This window comes from Petromyzon marinus, chromosome 4 (genome assembly GCF_048934315.1).
Source record: "Petromyzon marinus isolate PM22_M1 ecotype Great Lakes invasive population chromosome 4, UKy_Petmar_22M1.pri1.0, whole genome shotgun sequence".
Taxonomy (NCBI): domain Eukaryota; kingdom Metazoa; phylum Chordata; class Hyperoartia; order Petromyzontiformes; family Petromyzontidae; genus Petromyzon; species Petromyzon marinus.
The window spans coordinates 15184160-15208137 of record NC_133670.1 but is presented as its reverse complement, the minus strand read 5'-3'; the positions used below and the strand labels follow the sequence as shown (position 1 = coordinate 15208137).

Here is a 23978-nt window from a genome sequence, read left to right as displayed (position 1 = left end):
TGCTTTATGTCCTCAAGCATCAGCGGTCCATGATTCAGTAATTTTTTTTATACGAACGTGTGGAACAGTTCATTACAAAAATCCATTCCCGAACCCATCCGATCTGCAACTCCACAGATCTGACACGGTGGCCTTTTTTATCTGATAAAAAGGGATCAGATTTAAATTATGCAACACGTAAACACAAAAATACGATACATGTATTGTTATATTATGTTAGAAAGTGAGTACCGGGAGAAAATCTACACATATAAGGGGATACAACTTAAAACGTCCTCTCAACAAGATTAAACACCGTATTTGCCATTCGCTTGGCCACATCCCAGTGGGTTCAAGGAGTCTCACAAATCTCTGTATGATCCACCAACCCTATTCTCCAAAGCACTGTATTATACGGTTTAGTGGCTACTATAACAGCGGCGGTGCAGTGGTCAGCTCGCTGCGCAATGAACCCAGCTACATGAGTTAAATTACTAGCCACGGCTAACATCAGTGGCGGGTGATAACTGAACCGGTCATCCCCTCTGCCCCCCTCACCGACTCTCGCTGGCCACCACCATGGTGAAGTATGGTGAAACAACCATCACGACTTAATGGCATTGCAGGCTTTCATTCAGCACTTTATACAGTATTTTACAATCAAACTCCTTTTCCAAATCAATGTTGAATAAGTACAGCTCACTGCAAATTTCAGAATACTCCATTTGAAGCAAAATAAAACACAGTTCTCGGAATGTATTTACACATGCGAAATATAAAAATGCAGCAGAATTTCTACTATAAGCCAGGAATGTGTGTCCCGCGCATGACGTCACTCCACATGAGGCCCACCCCCCCCCGCGTGACGTCACTGCACATGAGGCCCACCCACCCCACGTGACGTCACCGCAAAAGAGCCCCCCCCCCCCCTTTATTAATATTCATGCCCGCGTGGAAATTTACACGAACGCACAAGGTCGCGCACTCCACATGCCGCACCCATCCCCTCATTAATAATCATGAGGGGGTGACGTCACTCCACATGCCGCACCCCTCCACAATAACCATTAACGGGTGACGTCACTCCACATGGGGCAACCCCCCCGTCAGTAATAATCATGAGCTGAACAATTTTTCTATCGAATATTTCAGATTCACTGCAATATACACCCGTACTTGGACGGGCAAAAAACCTAGTTTAATAATAGACTATAAAAAACATTGCACCATCAGTTTGGACAAACAAGCGCTGCAAAGTTTTATTTTTTAAAAAATATGCCGTAATTAAAGATTTTGATGAAATGGACAGGTCAATGTTTTGGAAGAAAATCACTTTATTTATAATGAAAGCCTATCCCCCCCCCCCAACCGCGACAAAATCAAAGCGTCATCATACGAGACTTTGAGAGTGAACAATATAGTTTTCGGTATTTTACAAAATTGTTCACAGTTTGTATGCATGTCAAACACTGCAGCAGTGCATAATTTAAATGCTTACGTGTTAATTCGCCTCGCAAAATGAGTCACAGGTTCAAGAATAACGGCTGAAACACCCACAACTGCACAAATCAGTAGTCAACACTTCGGTATGGAGGTCAAATGTCTCCATGTCTTCATAATCAACAGCAAATTAAATTGTAAAAGATTTTAGCCAGTGTACACATTACATTCAGGTTATCGGCACTTGGCTCAGTGTGAGATAATTACACAATTACATTTGGATTAAAACAGATATAAGATCAGCAGTAGGTGGCTATTCTAATATGTTAAATAACAGACTTGAGCCATTGGAAGAATAAATTATAGAACAGAGGTGTGTGATTCTAAGTCTGATTTTACATATGTAAATATTTAATGTAAAATAAATTAGAGGTAAAAAAATCATTTAAAAAAAGCTTATTTCTTAACTTTGACAAACTAGCTTTGACAGGAACATTGTAACAAAACCATCGAATTACTACATTTGTTAGAGACACAAACTCTTTATTTGCTTTGGTGTTTTTCTTTGGCATTTTTATCAATGTTTAGCTAAGCATGTAATGATGCATTGGTTTAAAATGGATTCTTACGCTCACGATAAATGTTTAGAATCCTGGCCATATTAGTTTTATATAATTGTATAGGATGCACAATTATTGCTACTAATGTGGTACTGTTACGTTTAGGCTAAAGGAGTGAACATGGTTGTACAAGCAAGATTAAAAAAAATGATTGAGTAAAAATGAGACGAATTTTTTTTCCGATCAATGAAATTTAATCATGACCATAATCTTTGTATCTTTCGGTAAAGTCACATAGATAGGTTAAAAGAAAATAACAATAACAAAAAACTACCACGTTTCGATCGCAACACAAGCGGTCGCCATCAGATTAACCTATCTACGTGACTTTACTGAAAGATCCAAAGAATATGAATTCCTGCAGTCACGAAAGCTTTAAGTCAAGATTGAATCATGACAATGAATCATAACGATGTATCCAATTTCTGGGGAGGTGAATCATTGTGAGCCTAATAATGTATTAAGTACCTAACCTCTTTGTCAGTCCCTGACACGTGACCAGTGTATCGGTGGATCCAAATAACAGATTAACTTCAGATGTCGCCTGTGTTTCCCTCGTGGTCACTTTGTTTCTGAAGGGGAAAAAAAATGTTAAAATGGTTAATATCCACAATGAAATATTTTGCCTTTATATCGGTGAAATAAGCTGTCGCTCCCCATGATGTCGCTACAAACTGAACTTCGTGCAACACTCAATATGTTTGCCAAAAAATAATACATTTATCTTCGCAATGCTCACACAATGTGGACCGCAGGTCTTGGGCTCCTTCAGCATGACTTTGTAAGTGAATAAAAAAATTGTCTGGCAATGAAACAAATGTGCGGCTGAGGCAGTGGCAATAGGTAAGGACCAAATTAGTTTGATGGCAGCTTGGCTTGACATTAAAAACTACAAGAAAAAATACTTCATTCAAAGAAAAAATGTTAGTGCGTATAAAAACTAAATTGGAGGTAAAACCTGCAGTGTTGCGTTTTGTGTTTTTACATTTTAACTCGTGTTAAAAACATTTTTTATGTCTGTGCAGTGCAGTTAGTTACCTGAGAGTATAAGGGGTTTTCAAAATTGTTCTCAGTTTTCTCCTTCTTCCCAAAGAAGCTAAACCTCTTCTTTTCCTGAAATTAAATATTGAAAACATAATTGTCATGAATAATTCAGCTTAATTGATTCTGGCGAAGAACTATATTACAAATTTCAACAAATACCACTGACGGCGCTTTCACAGGCTGTAAAGGATAACGATAACATAGTATGGTTTGAGTAGAAAAGGGTGGATTAATAAGAAAATGAAGATGAAAAGGCTTGCGATGTGCATTGAATCGAATATATGGACTGCATTGGTTGTGTTCAAGCAAGTGCTTGTCTTCCAGTCTTAGAAAATCTATCTGACGTGAGATGTATCTCCTTTCACTTACCCTCAACTATGGGAGGTATTATACCTCCACAACTGTCTTGGACCTTAAAGGATTTGGGGATCAATAGCATGTGAAAAGATGTTTCCCTTGCTATCCTAAAGGGAGGGTAATAATTGAGGTAGATAAACATCGATTTCCAGTGGGCATGAATCTGACAAGGGAAATCCTTACAGGGGATTCTTATACATTTGCAGTTAAGTATTAGACGCTTTTGTTGAGAGTTTAAGAATTGACAATATTACGCCAATTACTTGATTGCTCCATGGGCAAACATGACGAGTGGATTCACACCTATGGCTTATTGGGGAAACAGCTTCCAAATTGCAAAGAAAATGTTAGGGAGATAAAAATAGATGCATCTTGTACAATAAAATATGCTTCTGGTCATCAATGAAGGTCAGAGTTATGATGCCTTGAGTGCATCTAGAACTTTATGTTTTTGGTGCACGTGTGGATTTGCATGCGCACATCTGTGCTACATACCTGCGATGCAGCAGCATCTGCTGCACTTAAGGCCTCTGATGCAAAGCCGGGGCTTTCAGAAGCAGCAGCTCCCTCCATTTCTCCAGAGCTCACCATTTCCTACAAATCACATCTCACATTCTTTCTGGTCTGAATAAGCTCTTACAGCACCTAACAGATAATACCAAAGGGGGCTAATAGGCTATCATGGTACTCTGTGCATCCTCAGCCCCTTCAATTTCTTTCCCTCGAGTCAATAAATTATTGGATGCATTATCTCAGTCGATTTATGTTGTTATTATCATTATCAGGCACGTGATGCTCTTCAAAATTGTCAGTGTAATCATGATAATCATCCCCTGTTCATTCACTGATGATAACTTATAATTACTATTGCACACTATCAAATAAGAGCCATATTGTAAGCAAAACGTAAAAATAAATGCTGTATACAAATAAACTGTAAATTTTCAGAGTACGTATATGTACCTATGGCAGTTCTTGAAAGCAGACCTGGATAACAATGATGAAATATTCGAGCAGATTGGAGCGCTTTTAGAATTTCCGAATGAAAGTAACATACCAATGAGGCGAAGGAATAGCTGTTTGAACGAGTGCATGTATAACCTGCTTTGATATACGGATTGGAAACGTGGTAAACGTGCTGATGCAAGCTTGGAATTACACAGACAAAAAGAGGAGCCACGTGGATCAAAGTAAAAAAAAATAGAAATGAGAGGCATCACATTGACTGCTAAGAAGAGTGGGCTTGAATAAGACAAACAGCTCGAATGAATTATAGCCGATCGTCAGTATTGGCGATCAAGTGGCAGCCAAAGGTGGGAACACATCCAAGATCACACAAATGGAATGAGGAGATCAGCTCGTGTGTGGGAGCTATATGGGATTGGTGAATTTGTGAGATGGTAAGAGATGGGAATAATTCAGAGGCATACATTCTGCAGTGGCTAGATCATGGCTGGATTCTGATGAAATCATTGCAGTTTTAAATGAGAACCTGACCTTGGGAAGTTTGGAGATGCGCATTTCAGCATCAACATGGGCTCCATATAAAGGGTTTTCAAAATTCACTGGAGGTCTCCCTCTGTCTACCATATTCTTGTCCTTTGTAAAGAAAATAGAGAATTAACACTTTACAGCATCTGAAATTTCATTGAAAGCATTTATGCATATGCAACAAAAATGTGTAAACAGATAAGAAGAAGAATGTGATAATCACAACATAATGTATTATTATATATTCTCTCACAGACAAGCACATGTAAATAATAATAGTGTCACAAATCAAAACACTTACCATTTCCAAGGCTGCATCAATAGCAGCGTCTGTATTCATCCCGGGTCTCTCAATGTTTACGTAGACATCTCGTCCCCTCTCAGACTCAGGTGCACTTGCTTTCTGTGACTTGAACATGCTGACAATGCTACCAGAGCATGCACGCAAGGACACGTGTGAATAAATAATGAATAAATGACAAGGCACAAGGCACAGATGCGTTACCACGGTGGGTGTTATGTAAGTCAATGAGGCAGCTCACCTGGTGAGATTGGGCAGTGGCAAAGGCAATCCTTTGTGCTTGTAATTGAAGTGGGCAAACGCGAGCAGTCCTCCGATGAGACCAATGACGACCATAATAACAATGACAGCCACAACTGAAAAGTAGTGAATAGGGGGGAAAAAACCCCAACAGCAAGCGAATGGATATTTGTATGTTTAGAGGTTCTACATAACAATTCATACTGAAAGACAACATTTGCATCAACAGTTAATAATGTCTACGTGTGTGACCAAAAATGTGAAATGATGCTGAACAAATCTAGTGAGCCTCACCGGAGGAAGATATGATTCCGATAAATGTTGACATCTCGCAGTAGTTCCCAATGTACCCTGACAAGCATCTGGAAACAATAACAAAATATATAATCAATCATTACAACAGCTAACTGTTCATCACATGTCATGCCATCGGCTAAAACTAAAATAATCAAGGAAAGTGGGTAATCAGGAGACAGGACAATCCCAGTCACAAACCTGCAATGTGCATTCCCATCACTGCTGAAATAACAGGTCCCACCATTGACACAGAAGCAGGCAGGTGGCATCGTAGGAGGTGGCACAATAGCTGGAAAACACATTAGAGCACGTCCGAACAATTATTTAGTTTTGCGCTACATATTATTGCATCACATCCGAGAAAATGCTTCATGGCATCAACACAAAAGTCTTAAAATATCTTAAAATTCTTGCAAATACGAATCGATGGTGTATTCAATTTGCGAGCAGATGCTGATGCACTGCCCGTCAATGGAGCATACTTACCAGCATCACACTCAGTTTCACTGCCTGGAATGAATTGTGCATTTTGGGGACAGGCACAGGTGTATCCCTGTGGTCGGAGCAGGCACAGGTGGCTGCAGGTGCCTTTGCATGGATTTTTTACTGCCAGGGAACAGAAAAATACGTGGGTGACATGCCACATGCAGATGTACTTTACACGATGTCCATTAATATATATTAAACAAATAAATATGACATGTAAATGTTTTCTGATCTGGTTATAAGTGGTCTTATTTCACAAGTGTCACTGCTTTACAGCAAGCAATTTTGATAAATATACCAGTCTTTTACGATATATAAATAATAAAGTGTGTGATATTCTGCATACTATTCTACACAGAATAAATGTACGGTTGATGCTGGTCTGCGGTTATTCATCTTGGGCTGTGCATTGCTCTCTCTCTCTCCTTTCCCCTGTTTACCTGGCCTGACCCCTAACTCATCCCCTACGACTTATCCCCCATCCTCTAATCCTATTTTTTGTTTGTAAAGCGTCTTGTAATGCGATTGCATTCAGACGCGTTATACATTTTAATCGTGCAAAATAAGCAAACCAGCCAGATTAAACGCTATTAGAAAAAAAAGAGACAAAGATCACGGCTGAAATTGGTTTTGAACACGACCAACCATACGGGTGGGGCACTCACCATTGACATTGTAGCGATGCTTCTGAAAAACCCGCGCCTGGGACAGCCAGGAGTTGACCGTGAGAATGTGGCTCTTCACACCGCTCCCAAACTTGTTCTGCTGCCAGACTTGTCCAGTCTCCCGTGTGGTCCAGTACACATTGCTCTCAAACACGTCCAGCGTGAATGGGTTTCCGAGGTCTATGAAAGTGAATACCAAACATATAGCACTTTCAGTCACGCTCAAAAACTTTAAAGATTCAATTAATTGAATGCTTACGTAAGACATAAAACGTAACAAACACCTGTTATTATTTCGGGCAAAAAGATAAGCATTGGTTGCAGCATTTTCCTTATACTAATAATGCCCATTATTTACCAAGAGTTGTCTCACCGAAGTCCAAGACTATTTTAGGAGGGTCCCGTATTTGGATGTTTTGCCAATGGCATTAATTAGTGTTTGGTCTCATGGGATAGGATATCCGAAGTAGCAGGAACAACCCTACATATACCAGAGACTGAGAGACTCACTACTTTCATCTCCTGACTACCTCAGCTCCACGCCTATAACACCTGGCACGCCCTGCTGGCAGGGCCGGATTAAGGCACGGGGGCTTTAGGGGCTGCAGTCCAGGGGCCTCTGCCAGCTGGAGGGCCTCCAGAGATTAAGTGAAAAGTTATTTCATTTGAGATTGCTAAATTTAATTTGTTGGTAGCCTTGTAAAAGTACATTTTATTTTTCTTTAACTTTGTTTTCCTTTTGAAAATATTACTGGGTGCCTCGACAGTACCTGTAGCCCAGGGGCCTACAAAATCTTAATCTGACCCTGCCTGCTGGTCAACCATCCAAGTACCAACTTGGCTCAACGCTGCTTAGCTTCTGACATCTGATGATAATCAGGCACAATCAGTGTGATTTGCTCATAGGCAATTTCAATTTTAGAACATAATTAAAAATAAAATATTGCTCATTCATTCCAAGTGTTGCTTCAGAGCAGTTACATGTGCTATTTAATTACCAAATTCTCCTCGACCCACCTCCAGAGATGACAGTCCGTCGATCTCCTCCATCAGGCCTCACCGATTCGATGACATTCTCCTTGGCGTCACACCAATAGATTCGACCGTTGTTGGTATGGTCCACAGCTAGGCCTGTTGGCCATCCCAACAGACCTTGCACAAGATGTTGGCGCTGCTGGCCATCCATCCACGCCATCTCAATTTTGGGCACCACACCCCAGTCTGTCCAGTACATCATCCTTGTGAAGCACGCGAGGAGAAAAAAAACATCAACTCTCACGCAATTGTCAAGATAAAAAAAACATGAAACTCATCGTCAGCAATGTTCAAATCCACGACTGGATGATGGTTTCCCCATGCCTTGAGCGTCACTCACATATCCTGAACTGCACTTTATGGAGGCATATAAAACGAGCATAGTAATGTTAACTTCTTAAATACTTGGATTTCATATTTCCAAATACATAACCATTGCAGTGATATCACTCGAGTCCTCCTGACATAAATTTAAATGCTCCTTTGATTAATTTACAAAGCTTCAAAACGTAAGTCTGACAACCCAGCACACACAGCCTAAGTATGTAAAACATAAGATATACATAATTTTTTATTTGATTTAAATCTTCCCTTGAAGATGATATTTCTTCCATGCTACATGCACTTTATTTTGTATTAAATGAAGGATAAAATACGATGTATTAAATCAGCTTTCCATACCCGAGCTTGGGGTTGAGGGCAATTGTCGCTGGCTTGTCTAAGACAGAGTTGATGAGCTGCTTTCGGTATCTGCCGTCCAGCAAGGCCACCTCAATCCTGCTTATTTGTGCATCTGTCCAGTAGATGTGCCTGTCATAGGTACAGAAATAATTATACGTCAACACGATAAGGCAATGACACTCTGCATCGTCAATCTGTCAAGGCACATTTCACTACCCGCGTGTAGAATTTCGATGGTGGATATGAAAAGAGATTTTCTCCACGGACATTGCACACTCACCTCCCGACCCAGTCCACGGCAATGCCATCTGGCTGACTGATGTAACGTAGGCCCAGGTTGATGCCAGTTGCAAAGTTTTCGCTGGAATTGGAGAATGCCGCCAGGTAGGCACGTTTAATAGAGCCAAACTTTCCGCCACTCCTCAAAACAGTGTAGTACACCATACCTGGGAGATGAAGAAATACAGATATGCATCTGCTACTTTTGAAAATATCATGAAGAAAGGCAAGGTTAGTTACAGAAACAAAGCCACAAAAAATACGATGAAGTAATATGCTTATTTAATCTTTTGTTTTGCTACCAACTGACAATTTCATGTAATAACGACTGAACACAGCACATCAGGGTGAGCACATGACAATGTGGAAAGAGCCGTACTGAGCCCTGTGCCATCATGATCCCAGTCAAAGTCCAGGGCTTGGATGTCTTCCTCATTAGATATGTAATCCGCTTGCTTCTGCGATGTCAGGTCGTACTTGCGCACACGCACCTTGTCAGCCAGCAACAGCACCGGCGAGTTATCTGTAGCAATAAACGGCGGTGCACTTTAGCCAGTAAATGCTGTCACATCAATGAGCAATTCCTAATACACTTTAGTCATCACAATTAACACATTAAAATGTAGTGATATGGCAGTTTGCCAAAAATCCATTATTCGTGAAAACTATGGTACAGTACACATATCAAATGTATCAATAAACCACCTTTCAAAGACAAATGAAGCCAGTACACACTACAAGTACCTAAATATTGTAGAGTGCCAAATTTAATTTAATTTAATTGTGGAGAGCATGGGATGTCTTTCACCGCCTGTGGTTGATAATTGCTCAACATTGTCTTATATTAACAGAGATAAATTGGTAAACTCGAGATAAATAGTGGTGGATCATGAGGATTGGAATACAGGAAGCATGGCATTATGGGTAAAGGTGTAGACCTCAAATTGCTTGCTCAAACCATGGCTGACAGAAGGGCCTCCACTAGGAGCTCTAGAGAGTCCCTCTCGATTAAATGTTGTCCTCATGCTCACCACACAGGCCGAACGAATTAGAAGAGGTGGGACTACCCACACATTACCTCACTACACGCAACCTGCTGAATGACTGTTGTATATGCATATTTACTGCTGGATGGATAGAGGCAGATGAGATTTAAGAAACTTGCCCATTGTTTCAACTGCCACGCCGGGAGAACAAACTGGCAACCACTGGTTTTCCAGTTCAGTGTGCTAACCATGACTCCAATCATGCATTCTGGGATTAATATAAATTCGGAAAAATAAGAGGATTCTAGCGATGCAATGGAAACTATGCTGCGTGTTTCACTACTGTAGTGAAAGCACACGCTGCGTCAGTTGTTTGCTGATTTCCCTTGGCAGGACGTGTCTCACCGTTGGCAATGCAGCGCTTGCCGTAGCTGCCCGCAGCTGAGCGGTAGCCATCCACACAGAAGCACTCGTAAGTGCCCTTTGCATTTTGGCAGTCCTGAGGGCATGTTCCAAACACCTCACACTCATTCACATCTGCCCAGGAATGAAAACAAAGCAATGCACAAATGGATGGTTGAAATCATGTGGTTTTAAAAGTACAATATACTCTTCTTCACTGCCTATATCTTCAATGCTGGATTACACCAGTGACAGCTAAGACAACAGCAATACAAACACGTGACACCAACATTAGTTTTTCTTTAATGTTAGCGAAACCTATGATGATGATGACTATGATGGTGCTGGTTAACACACGAATAACAGTTTTTTACAAAAAAATATGCATTCATCCTAGAAATGGCATTCGTCTGAGTGCGAAAGTAACGTCCAAAATAAGAGTACACAGTGTGAATGTTCTGCTCAACTCTGTTCTTCATGCGAAATAGTTTTTTCTCCCTTTTACGTTGCTCGTCAATTGAGTGTTTCTCTTGTGAGGAAAGTAATTTCGTAACCCCCCCCCCCCCCGCTATGAACACAATCGTGTTTTACCATCACAGTTGTTGCGGTTTTCAGCATTGGCCGTGAAGCCTGGTCGGCAGGAACAAATGAATCCATTCCCAGGTAAGTTTGTGCAGTTCTGCTCACAAATCCGCTCGGCGCAAGTTCGGTCCTGTCCCTGGTCTTTGTGATAAAACAAAGATAATTATATAGGAGATTGAAAACTTTTAAATTGAAAACTTTAAATCTTGACTTAAAGCTTGCGTGACTGCAGGAATTCATATTCTTTGGGTCTTTCGGTAAAATCACCTAGATAGGTTAATGACGATCGCTTGTGTTGTGATCGAAACGTCGTAAGTTTTTTGTTATTTTATTTCAACCTATCTACGTGACTTGATCGAAAGACCCAAAGAATATGAAAACTTTAAATTGAGTTTCAAAAGCAATAGACTTTGGAAAGAGTGGTTGAGAAGTTGTGAGATGAAATTCCCCACCCATTTAAACTATGTAGTTAGGTTGCGCAGCCAGTCGTTGAGCGATCTCAATTTCTTGGTGGGGGTAGCCTTTGCAAATCATCCCCTCAGGGTTGATAAAAAAACAAGTACCGCTTTTTGTGCGGAAGTCAACAGTGGTTAGCTTAACATGTAGGCTTTCGCGACCAATATCATGCATAATAGAGGTTTCTCGGGTTAGGTCGCTAGTAATTACTAATTGGCTGTGTTGGGTGGTAGTGGGTTTAACGACACATTTATATTCACGCAACCGAACCTAAAAACAAAACCCGTATTATCAACAGTGGTTGTCCTATAGATAGACTCACTCCTGTCGTAGGAACGTGGAATTCCCATCACTGGCTCAAGGCTGTAGACGGGAGACGAGCATCCGTATCAATGCTCATTTGTGATTTATTTGACTGAGGACAAAGCAGCCCAACGGATACATCAATAACGTGTAGACTCACTGCATCCGGTCTCGTCGGTGTTATCTCTGCACTCGTTGTAGTTGTTGCAGACGGCTGCCATCGGGATGCACCGCCCACTGGTGCACTTAAACTCCTCCTCTGTGCACGGCGCAAACGTGGGCTCCTTACCTGCCGCACAGCCAACAGGCATTACACCCGACGCTGGCAACGTTACAGAATAAATAAAGCACAAGCCGTGTATTTGACCGGAATCCGTTGAACATTGTTATTATCATCATCTTCAGCGTGCCACGCCAACCAACATTGACGAGTGACACAGAGAAACGTATCGCAGCTGAGTAACGTAAGATGTTAATCTCGGCGCAACCTGGTAAGTTCAGTAAATTGCAGGCATAGAAACAAAATCCATTATTGTCTACAGCTTTTGCTCACATTTGTCAGGCGTTTCATCGCTCCCATCTCCACAGTCATCCACGGTGTTGCAGATCTCATGGCTGTAGATGCAGCGGTTGTTATCGCAGCGGAAGCGTCCGGGTGGATTGCAAGGTGTGTCCACTGTCAGCGCAAGGGTGACGCAGGGGCATAACGAAATTCCACCAGCACATAAAATAACACGAAGCAGCATAGACAAACTTTGGCTTACGTAAAATTGTCAGCTGTAGAATTTGTGGAAGGGTCTGTCTATATCTATTGGGATCCTTTTTGTGCAATGGAAATGCATAATTTCTACATGTGCCTCCTACATAAATGTACAGAGACCATCACCCTAAGGAATATTTGATGGACATTAAGAGATGACCCTTGAAATAAGATGCGTGACCTGTGTGTAAGACATGCTATAACTAATGGTAAGCTCCACAGATCACTCAATGTCTCTCGTGATTATAGGACCACATTTTGGGGATGATGGAAATTTGCACAAGAGCAGATAGATCGGCAGCTGTGGCTCACAGCAGTGGTGCAGCTCTTCATCTGAGCCGTCGCCACAGTCATTGTCTCCGTCGCACTTCCACGAGGGCGGGATACACACGTGGTTGTCGCACTCGAACGAGGATGGGGGGCACCACGTCCCGTTGGGATAGCGCGTGGCTGTTGAGGACACACAGCAAACAGTGGAAAGGCTGTTAGAGTGTATAAAATAGATAAAGAAAACGTTATATTTATCACTCTAAAGTATGCTGGCGTCAGCTTATCGTCCTCCATGGTTCTTATATATAACACATTGTTGTTCCTGTCGCACCCACAAGCCAACACCTTCTTAGCTAATCCAGACAGTTCACACTTGGCTTAAGAATGTTAGTGTGCTGAACGGGGAAATGGATACTCACGGCACAACGACTCATCAGAGAAGTCCTGGCAGTCAGCAGAACCATCGCACTTCAAGCGCTCAGGAATGCAGTGACCGCTCCCACATTGGAAGTAGCCAGGCAGGCACGTCTGCAGTTCTGCGTTACAAATTGCGACCAATGTATGATTTAGTACTTACGTACACATTTATTTATTTTCTTCCATTGGCAGCACCCATAGCTATTACTGTTAGTTATATTCTCCAGATGCCACTAAGTCATGCATAGAATAATTATCTGGAAGGTCCCCTTACCTCCACCTATGCCTATAAAACAAGGTGGGGATCTTCCTTTGTCCACCTTCTTCAGACTTTCTGGGAAGTCCTATCTCTGCCAGAGGGATCTGCACCCAACCATTCAGGGCACCATTGCTAAATCGGCTACTCTCTGCTAATCAATGCCCATATCTATCACGAAACTCGCCATCTTAGCAATGTCCTCAAAGGCGTCGCAGGCCACAGGACTGTCTGCCCTAGAGAGGCATAATGCTTCTAAAGAACAGCAATTGCCTTATGCTGGCAAGGCTCTCTGAGCACTGCCGGGTCCCTGGGCTCAAGGCCCACCGATCAAAACCTACCTGGGCTCAAGGCGTACTGGCACACCATGCCCTGCTGGCATGCCACGGGACTGGTAGCAAGGCCCGAAACAAGGGTCAGAAAGACATGCCAAGCTCAGCAACCAAACACACCACATGTCAGTCTGCTGAATCAACAAAGTGTCAACCACAGGGGCAGGTCCTCTCCATCAACAAAAATAACAAAGCAATAAACTAATAAAATTATATATAAAAGTGGTGTTTGGATCAAAATCTGCATGGCCAATCCCATGACCAGTTGTATAATTTCCAGAAAAGTCTTTTCACGACTGCATGGTGGCATCCTGGGAATTCAGTATACCTTGCCAGTTCTGGTGGTGGATGCACTCAGGCTGTATACAAAAGCATGTATAGAAACACTCATCAGAATCTTAAATGCACATTCGGCACACACGTGTACATTAAATTTGCATTAAGTACACACAAAAGGCGGTAATGCGATAATGACTAAACACAGTTAAGTGATTAATTAGCCTAAGGGCAGATGTGCATCTGCTTGATGTGCACTTATGTTGAAACTGTCCATAATTGGTAAGCGTTACTGACACGCAGAGTGGTAAATGTTTGCTTGATGTCTCACCACAGTCGCGCTCGTCTGAATTATCACCGCAGTCATTTTCATGGTTGCAGACCCAGCGTCCCGGGATGCAGCGCTGGTTTGTGCAGCGGAACTCGCTTTCGGAGCATGGCCTTGGGGCTGAGCAGATGGGGAAGAGATCGATGGCTGAGACAGAGCAGGGCTACCACAGAGCCACTCTTCGGAAGTGAGCTAATTGTATTGGTTTTTATGTGTTTTTTATGATTATTATGATTTTAGTTCCCCAATTAAAAAAACAAAGCAAAAACCAATAAATATCAAATGGGAAAATGTTTACATTGTTTGGAAAAATAAAAACACTGCAACGTTTTAATGTGTGTGGGTTTTCTCGTACCACAGTTGCGTTCATCAGAGCCATCGCCACAGTCATCGTATCGATCGCACCTCCATCGCAGTGGGATACAGCGGTGGTTGTCACAGCGGTAATCACCCAGAGGGTCACAAGTTATCTCCGCTAGCAACATAGTACAAATGGAGAACAGATGTCGGTCAAACACTCATGATTCGAGGAGGTCACCATATGTGGAATCCAGTTAGTTTCACAAAGATGGATGAAAAACATGAATCGCGAATGCAATTAAACATGACGCACACTTTCGTCAACGCTAATTGCCACGACATTAGATAACGTTTTCTCAAAATTGGTTTGGGGAAAAAAAACTTATAAATATACCTGAAAAAATATATAAACCAGTGCACATTTTGCTAATGAGTCGTATAACATTCAATGGAAACGAATTACATGATAGAGGAACTGAATAAAGAAGGCTGCAAAGTGGGGATTGAGATAAATGTGAGCAAAGCAAAGGTCATGTTCAACGCGTTCACTAAACTACTCGAGATATCTTTTGGAGGGTCACAACTGAAAACCATATTCGAGTACGCATACTTAGGCCAGTTATTGAAGGTGGACTGGGATCAACATTACGAAATAAAGTACTGTATGAGAACAGGTTGGAGTGTTTTTTGTAAAATTGTACTTAATTATCAAAAGCCACGTAGTAATGTGCCGAAAGAATAACATTTTAACCCATGTATATTATCTACTGTAAAATATGGATCAGAAACATGGACACTGACAAAGAAATTTGAAAGAACTGAAAAGCGAAAAGCAATATGAAGATTTCGATTTAAAGCTTTCGTGACTGCAGGGATTCATCTTCTTATTTTCATTATTTTATTTCCATTCTACGTGACTTTACCGAAAGAACCAAGAAGATCAATATGAAGATGTGTACACTTGGATTCCACTGAGAGACGGAACACAGGAGCACAAGCACTAGAGATATGTGCAGGTTAGAAACCTCATTTTTACTGTGAAGCAAAGTAAGTGGGTGTGGGCAGGACACATCAACGATGGCCAATGGTTGAGACCAATGATGGAATTACAGCCAAAGGAGACAGCACTCCCAAGAGGATGTCCTTTATGGAGATGCAGCAGTAAATTCAACTCATGTGGAGGTGCAAGATGGATCGTTGCCTCGCAGGGTGATGAAAAATGGCAGCAGCTTGGAGTGGCCTTCATCCAACAGCGGAAAGACCATGACTGACAATGAGCTTACCACAGCCCTGCTCATCAGAGTTGTCACGACAGTCGTCCATGCCGTTACACACAGCCCACGTCGGGATGCAGCGGTAGTTGGTCCTGCAGGCGAATTCTGTGTGGCTGTCACACCGGTGGCTCGGACCCACTGCATGTACACGACGATAGAACAACAACTTTGAGAAGGGCAAATGGATCCATCAATACAGTTATTGAGCACAATAAGAGCAAGTGCTGACGGTGTGTCCTTTTCCTTGCTCCAATTGGAAAGTGGATTGTCAGCGACATGGATGCTAAATTTTTACTTTTAAATAAATTATCCTCATTCTCATATAACTGGGCACTTATGATTGAGTTCATGTACATAGATAAATAAATTGAATAAAAGTGCAGCACAAAAGACATGCCACCACTCCTCTTCCCAGGAGGGAAGATGCCTCTATAAGCTTTGTCATTTACCCATGATGGAAAGAATTTCCTCTAGAGGCATGTAATGATTTATCCCCAGGAAATTGAATGAATTGTCAAGTATCAGCCAAAATGTAATTCAAGAATTGATTATTATTATTATTGTCTGGTTTATACTGTCTTTTTTGAGCTGCCTCATTTGTCCAGGCTTGATTATTCTTTCTTGTTTTTTCTATTCGTTTAAAAGTAGCATTTGCACACGATTTGTGTATAACTTGCACAGTGAATATATAATCTACTCTTTCCCGCACAATTCGACACATGTATCGTGAGCTCATGTATTGATTTTCATGATTAAATCGATGAATCATTATATCTCTCGTTAAACTGTGCTCGCTAAATGACGGTGCAGAATAACGAAGAGTGGCAGCTAAGTGACGGAACACAACGTAGACGACATCTACAGAGGAGATGGAGTGCTGAAATCGGCTCATGTGCAGGTGCTAGGTGGATTGTTACACCGCAGGATCGGAAGGGATGGTGATGGCTTGGGAAGGCCTTCATCCAGCAGTGGATTGAAGTGCGTTTTGCAGGCACCTGCCATTTTGTGGCAGAGTGCGCAGCAGACGGCGGTGTGTATGTTTGTATGTATGTATATATGTTGAACTTCTTTCACACCGTACGTAGCCAACCGTGCTAATCGGAGGTGCATGGGAAGGACAACAAACGCAACACAAAAAGCAGTTCTAAAGATATTACTTTTCAATCTAGATTTAAAAGCGCATAGCTTCAGTGGCTTCCTAATATCGGAAGAGCGTTCCAGACGGCCGCCGAGCGCATCTGATGGCCAGTCAAACGGCGCTGCTGCGAGGATGACCGCAGTTCACGTGATGGTGTATGCTCCTCGACGGGATCAGCAATGTGCTGTGGACTCACTGCAGGTGTCGTGAGGCTCGTCAGAGCCATCCCCACAGTCGTCGTCCACGTCACACACCCACGAGCGGGGGATGCAGCGCCCATTGTTGCAGCGAAACTGCCCCGGGGCGCATGTGCGCGCGGCGCAGGTGGCGGAGTCCTCATCGCTGCCGTCCTGACAGTCCGGCCCGCCGTCACACAGCCACGCCGCTGGGATGCAGCGCTTATTCATGCACTGCCACTGGTTGCTGTTGCACCGGTGGTTGACTGCGCGTGCACACACGCAACATAGAACGGCATCAGATAGAGGGAGCGTGCAGTTGGGGAGATACGGGCGAGCGTTCGAGGTTTAGTTGGCAGTTGCAGGGGTAAAGCGATGCAACTCACAGCATAGGGTGTCCTCCTCGTCCGAGCCGTCGGGGCAATTGTTGTTGCCATTACAAAGGAGGTTGGAGCTGGTGCAGTTGCCGTCACGGCACTGGAAGCGCCCAATGGGGCAGTAGCGGTGAGGGCACGTCGCCGGCTCGTCCGAGGCATCGCGACAGTCCCGTTGCCCATCACACTTCCACCAAATCGGGATGCACCTGTCAAAGTGCATAGACAAAAGCCACACATTTTGGACGTTATCATGACTATGTTGTCAGCAAAGCTGATCCGGTTAATATTTTTCCACCATTAATATTCGTGATTTGAAGCCAGCAGTGTAATGACCATGATTGATGGTGAAGATTAAAAAAAAAAATCCTGTCTTGTGCATATCCTGAATGTTGAGTAGACAATATTATGCTTGTAAAGTTTAATTGATTGATCGATTAAAATCGATTACTACCGTCACAATATATGCAACGAATCAATGTTTTTGAATTCATATATATTGTGATTGATTAATGGAAACCTTGCAACCACGATAGATTCTAGATGCACAGGGGAAGACATTTTCCATTTTTTTCTATCAAAATATTACTAAACATGACAAGGTATAACTTTGTAGGTGGAGTGAATCATTATATCTCTTGAATATCTAGGAAAATACATAAACGATATCATGGGACCTCCTTTGCCAGTACCAAAATATGAGAATAGGTTTTCCCCTTTTTTATGGCAACAAAACAGGCGTTAAGATGTTAAAACACCAAACTGAAACCTTTTACAAGGAATCATGTCTGAATTAACCACAATACGTGTGGTCAGAATGCAAACAAAAAACGTACTCTGATAATATATGATGCATTGTCCTTCAAACTGATTGGTCCACACCAGAGACATCTTTCTTTTGAGCCTCGTCTCAAAACGGTGTTAGACCAGAGGACGCCAAAAGGCGTACAGCACAAACACAATGCACTATCAGAGTAATGAGAGCTTGGTCTAACACCGTTTTGAGACTAGGCTCAAAAGAAAGCTGTCTCTGGTGCGGACCAATCAGTTTCAAAGACAATGCATATATTATCAGAGTATGTTTTTTGTTTGCATTCTGACCACAAGTATTGTGGTTAATGCAGACATGTTTCCTTGTAAAAGGTTTCAGTTTGGTGTATTAACATCTTAACACCTGATTTAAAGCTTTCGTGACTGCAGTAATTCATATTCTTAGTTTTTTCGGTAAAGTCACGTTGAAGAGAAACAACAAAATAACAAAATATATATAAAAACAATAAAAAAATTCTCACGACGTTTCGACCATAACTCAAACGGTCATCATCAGGTGTGTCGGTTTGCATAAATTTATTTTGAAAACGGCATATTTATTTATTTATATATATAAAAAATAACGTTTGCGTCACGCGCAACGATTGGCAGTTTGCCAGGACTAGTCCATCTATTTTTTTTTTGAAAAGAGGAGGGGGGAGACGAAATTTGTTTTTATGTATGCTGTCTGAAAGCCACTGTAAGCGTGAACAATCAATCAAGAACTGAAATGATTTATCAAATCTTTCCAATGATTGCTAAGATAGAATCCATCTTCTCGGTTGAAATTGTCTCTGTGTTTGTATATGTGGATAGCCTCATGAACGAATCTCTCATGGAAGCCAGATGGCTTACAAAGAACCTCCGTCTTGGAAAAGTCAATGGCATGTGAGCCTACTGAATTAGAACAATGATCTGCTACGGCCGAGGTGTTGGTCCTACCGAGTTTAAGGTCTGCTTTATGTTCACGAATGCGGTCCGAGATATGGCGTTTGGTTTCTCCAATGTAACTACTACCACAGAGGCAACTTAGTTTGTAGACACCAGGGTATTGTATGTCCGGAATCACATCTTTTACAGACGGAACCAGATCACGGATTTTATGTAATGTGTTGAAACGGACCTGGATCTTGTGTTTATTCAAGATTTTGGAGATCTTTTTTGTGATCCCAGCAATGTAGGGTAAAGTGATGGTTTTGAAAGGCTCCTCAAGAGGGTTCTTCTTCATGGTTTGAGTGATAGCTTTGCGGATTGTATAGTCGGAGTAACCATTAGCCCTAAGAGCTTGGTGTACGTGCTTGAGTTCACTGCTTATGTGTTCCTGGTCGGATATGCATTGGGCTCTATGATACAGAGTCTTGATGAGAGAATTTTTTTTCTGTGATGGATGGTGGTGGGAATCCGGTTTCAGATAAGCATCCGTATGGGTAGCTTTCCTGTAGACAGAGTGGCTCATTGAACCATCAGGTCTCTTTTTAATTAGGACATCCAAAAAAGGTATCTTGCCATCTATTTCGACTTCCATGGTAAATCTGATGGCTGGGTGTATGGAATTGATGTGGTCGAAGAATTGGTCTAGAGCAGGCCGGCCATGTGGCCAGATGACAAAAGTGTCATCCACGTACCTCTTCCATAAGGTTGGGCGCAGAGTGGCAGTCTGGATGGCGTCAGTCTCAAATTTCTCCATGAAAATGTTAGCTATAACTGGAGAAAGGGGGGAGCCCATTGGGGTGCCCTCAGTTTGTTTGTAGAAAGTTCCATTCCAAGTGAAGTATGTATTGGTTAAACAGTGTCTCACCAGGGGGGGTACCTCAGTGTTTAGTCCTTGATGAACCAAGTCTTCAATGATTGCAATGGTGTCAGGTACAGGAACCTTGGTGAATAAGGAAACTACATCAAAACTGACAAGCAGGTCGTCTGGGGACAGGGAAATACCCTTGATTGTTGATACCAGGTGAGTAGAATTTTGTACCGCAGAGGTGGTCTTTCCAGTGAAAGGACGCAGGATTTCAGACAAAAAACGAGCTAGTTTGTAGGTGGGGGAGCTGATAGTAGAGACTATGGGACGATTATACGGCTTACCAAAAATACATAAAGTTGATACACCTCTTCGTCCCATAGTCTCTACTATCAGCTCCCCCACCTACAAACTAGCTCGTTTTTTGTCTGAAATCCTGCGTCCTTTCACTGGAAAGACCACCTCTGCGGTACAAAATTCTACTCACCTGGTATCAACAATCAAGGGTATTTCCCTGTCCCCAGACGACCTGTTTGTCAGTTTTGATGTAGTTTCCTTATTCACCAAGGTTCCTGTACCTGACACCATTGCAATCATTGAAGACTTGGTTCATCAAGGACTAAACACTGAGGTACCCCCCCTGGTGAGACACTGTTTAACCAATACATACTTCACTTGGAATGGAACTTTCTACAAACAAACTGAGGGCACCCCAATGGGCTCCCCCCTTTCTCCAGTTATAGCTAACATTTTCATGGAGAAATTTGAGACTGACGCCATCCAGACTGCCACTCTGCGCCCAACCTTATGGAAGAGGTACGTGGATGACACTTTTGTCATCTGGCCACATGGCCGGCCTGCTCTAGACCAATTCTTCGACCACATCAATTCCATACACCCAGCCATCAGATTTACCATGGAAGTCGAAATAGATGGCAAGATACCTTTTTTGGATGTCCTAATTAAAAAGAGACCTGATGGTTCAATGAGCCACTCTGTCTACAGGAAAGCTACCCATACGGATGCTTATCTGAAACCGGATTCCCACCACCATCCATCACAGAAAAATTCTCTCATCAAGACTCTGTATCATAGAGCCCAATGCATATCCGACCCGGAACACATAAGCAGTGAACTCAAGCACGTACACCAAGCTCTTAGGGCTAATGGTTACTCCGACTATACAATCCGCAAAGCTATCACTCAAACCATGAAGAAGAACCCTCTTGAGGAGCCTTTCAAAACCATCACTTTACCCTACATTGCTGGGATCACAAAAAAGAGCTCCAAAATCTTGAATAAACACAAGATCCAGGTCCGTTTCAACACATTACATAAAATCCGTGATCTGGTTCCGTCTGTAAAAGATGTGATTCCGGACATACAATACCCTGGTGTCTACAAACTAAGTTGCCTCTGTGGTAGTAGTTACATTGGAGAAACCAAACGCCATATCTCGGACCGCATTCGTGAACATAAAGCAGACCTTAAACACGGTAGGACCAACACCTCGGCCGTAGCAGATCATTGTTCTAATTCAGTAGGCTCACATGCCATTGACTTTTCCAAGACGGAGGTTCTTTGTAAGCCATCTGGCTTCCATGAGAGATTCGTTCATGAGGCTATCCACATATACAAACACAGAGACAATTTCAACCGAGAAGATGGATTCTATCTTAGCAATCATTGGAAAGATTTGATAAATCATTTCAGTTCTTGATTGATTGTTCACGCTTACAGTGGCTTTCAGACAGCATACATAAAAACAAATTTCGTCTCCCTCCTCCTCTTTTCAAATAGATGGACTAGTCCTGGCAAACAGCCAATCTTTGCGCGTGACGCAAACGTTATTTTTATATATATAAATAAATAAATATGCCTTTTCAAAATACATTTATGCAAACCGACACACCTGATGATGACCGTTTGAGTTATGGTCGAAACGTCGTGAGAATTTTTTATTGTTTTTATATATATTTTGTTATTTTGTTGTTTCTCTTCAACGTGACTTTACCGAAAAAACTAAGAATATCTTAACACCTGTTTTGTTGCCAGAAAAAAGGGGAAAACCTATTCTCATACATAAACTATATTACCTCAGTAATTTAAAGATGCTATGAATCAAACCACCTGAGTTCAATTCCTGGTTAGATGTTAGCCACAGCTAACATAAGCGGCAATTGATATCTGAACTGGTCCTGGCTCCTTGCCCTTCAGCAACCGGCTCTGACCAACATGGTGGTGTATGGTCGAATACATCCGATGACTGATGTGGAATTGAAAGGCCTTTACTCAGCAGTAAATCGACAAAGACCCGTACAATTACACATTAATTCGTTTTTGGATCTTATACAAACTTGTTTCCACCTGCTCAGACACACGCAAAAATAGTGCTGTATCTGTATTTTGTTATTCAGATTCCTTAACACTGCACTCTGCTGATTTGCATTTAATGTTACTGTTGTTTTGGGTCTGGTGTGGGATTTACATCCGTGCCTCTCTTACATTTTGTACAAACCTCTTTCAACCTCTGGATTGTCGAAAACACGATCGCTTTTTTTTTTACTCTGCAAATATAACACTTATTTTACTACGACGGTATCTTTCTTCACAGTGCACTGTGGTGCGACACCGTATTTAACGGTTGCTTTGCTGTCTTCTGTGGGTTCTGCAGCCTTGCCTCTCATCGTCCTGGCAACGGAACTGGGTGCTGGTGCAGCGGGCCAGGCAGCGCACGGTCGTGCCCACATGGATGGCCGCAAAATCGTCTGGGCACTCGCACTGGAAGCCGGTGCCACCAGCCGCCACCAGGCAGAGGTGGGAGCAGCCGCCGTTGTTGCTGCCACACGGGTTGGGCACTTGGTGGCCGCAGGGAGGGAGGGAGGGTGGGGAAAGTTGATTGAGGCCGTGTTAATGTTTTGCGGTCAATTCGGTTAAAGTTTAGCAACAAATTAAGTAATTTTTATTCAACAATTTTGTATTTTTACCAGGTAAGACCCACTGAGCTTCATAGCAATTATTTCAGAAGCGACCTGGCCACAAATGATAGCTCAACGGAGTAGCTTATCATCATGTGGAAATGTACGGCAGCCAAATACTCTGAATGCATGCTAATTCTAAATGTGGAGGGAAAAACTGGAGGACCCGGAGAAAAATCCTCACAACCACGGGGAGCACATGCAAACTCCAAATATATAGGCATCAGAGTCGGGATCGAACCCACCAGGCGAGGGAGTTAATATCTCGCCCCTTTTCACACAGGGTATCCCATTTATAGATGACACACTAATTTATAAACAGCCCTCTTGCTTTCTTTTCAACAGGTGCTTGGGGATTGTGAAAACAAAGGCTCCATGTCTCACAAAGGAGTGGGATAACAGATTTATCAGTGTATTGACATTGGAGGGAGACAAGCAGAGGCTTTGAAATAAATGTTGATTTGTCTATAAGTTCCCATCATTATTTTAGTTTATATCACTAGCTCACACTGTATTTATGCTAATAGATCATACGAATGCAAGTATGTAACAAAATCTATGACTGATATTGTCATATTGTTATAAATATTATTTTATTTTACATGAGAGGTGTTGAGTTGTGGAAGAGCTATACAATTTTTTTTAGATTTAATTGTAGACTCTGCTCATTCAAGTGCATTGTGAATATAAAGTGTGCATTGCCAGTGAAATTGATAATGTACTTACTGTCATAAAAAATGATGCAAGGTAAGCATTGAACACACACAGAGCGGTCAACCGGTCACTGATTTAAATTGCATGTAGGGAAATTGATGACAGATCAAGCAGTAATGCTTACACAGATTAATGTAATGCATACTTAACACACCGACTACATCGGGAGTGCACGTATACATTTTACAAATAA

At 42.1% G+C, this 23978-nt stretch overlaps 1 protein-coding gene across 1 annotated transcript in view; it reads right to left on the bottom strand.

The window, feature by feature from the left end:
- Positions 1-1380: 1380 nt before the first annotated feature.
- The window catches only part of LRP2 (LDL receptor related protein 2), an 83508-nt gene continuing 60910 nt past the window's right edge, over positions 1381-23978 (bottom strand). The window contains exons 56-81 of the mRNA XM_032946050.2: positions 22774-22951; positions 17558-17754; positions 17192-17437; positions 15867-15995; positions 14639-14758; positions 14287-14403; positions 13094-13210; positions 12717-12854; positions 12198-12320; positions 11805-11933; positions 10895-11026; positions 10307-10438; positions 9295-9438; positions 8917-9082; positions 8637-8765; positions 7938-8158; positions 6921-7100; positions 6256-6375; positions 5968-6058; positions 5767-5834; positions 5474-5588; positions 5233-5359; positions 4938-5039; positions 3936-4034; positions 3078-3152; positions 1381-2611 (exon numbers count right to left, since the gene is read on the bottom strand). Of these exons, the coding sequence (XP_032801941.2) occupies positions 2573-2611; positions 3078-3152; positions 3936-4034; positions 4938-5039; positions 5233-5359; positions 5474-5588; positions 5767-5834; positions 5968-6058; positions 6256-6375; positions 6921-7100; positions 7938-8158; positions 8637-8765; positions 8917-9082; positions 9295-9438; positions 10307-10438; positions 10895-11026; positions 11805-11933; positions 12198-12320; positions 12717-12854; positions 13094-13210; positions 14287-14403; positions 14639-14758; positions 15867-15995; positions 17192-17437; positions 17558-17754; positions 22774-22951 (3434 nt within the window). The 3' untranslated portion in view covers positions 1381-2572. The remainder of the gene's footprint in view (positions 2612-3077; positions 3153-3935; positions 4035-4937; positions 5040-5232; positions 5360-5473; positions 5589-5766; positions 5835-5967; positions 6059-6255; positions 6376-6920; positions 7101-7937; positions 8159-8636; positions 8766-8916; positions 9083-9294; positions 9439-10306; positions 10439-10894; positions 11027-11804; positions 11934-12197; positions 12321-12716; positions 12855-13093; positions 13211-14286; positions 14404-14638; positions 14759-15866; positions 15996-17191; positions 17438-17557; positions 17755-22773; positions 22952-23978) is intronic.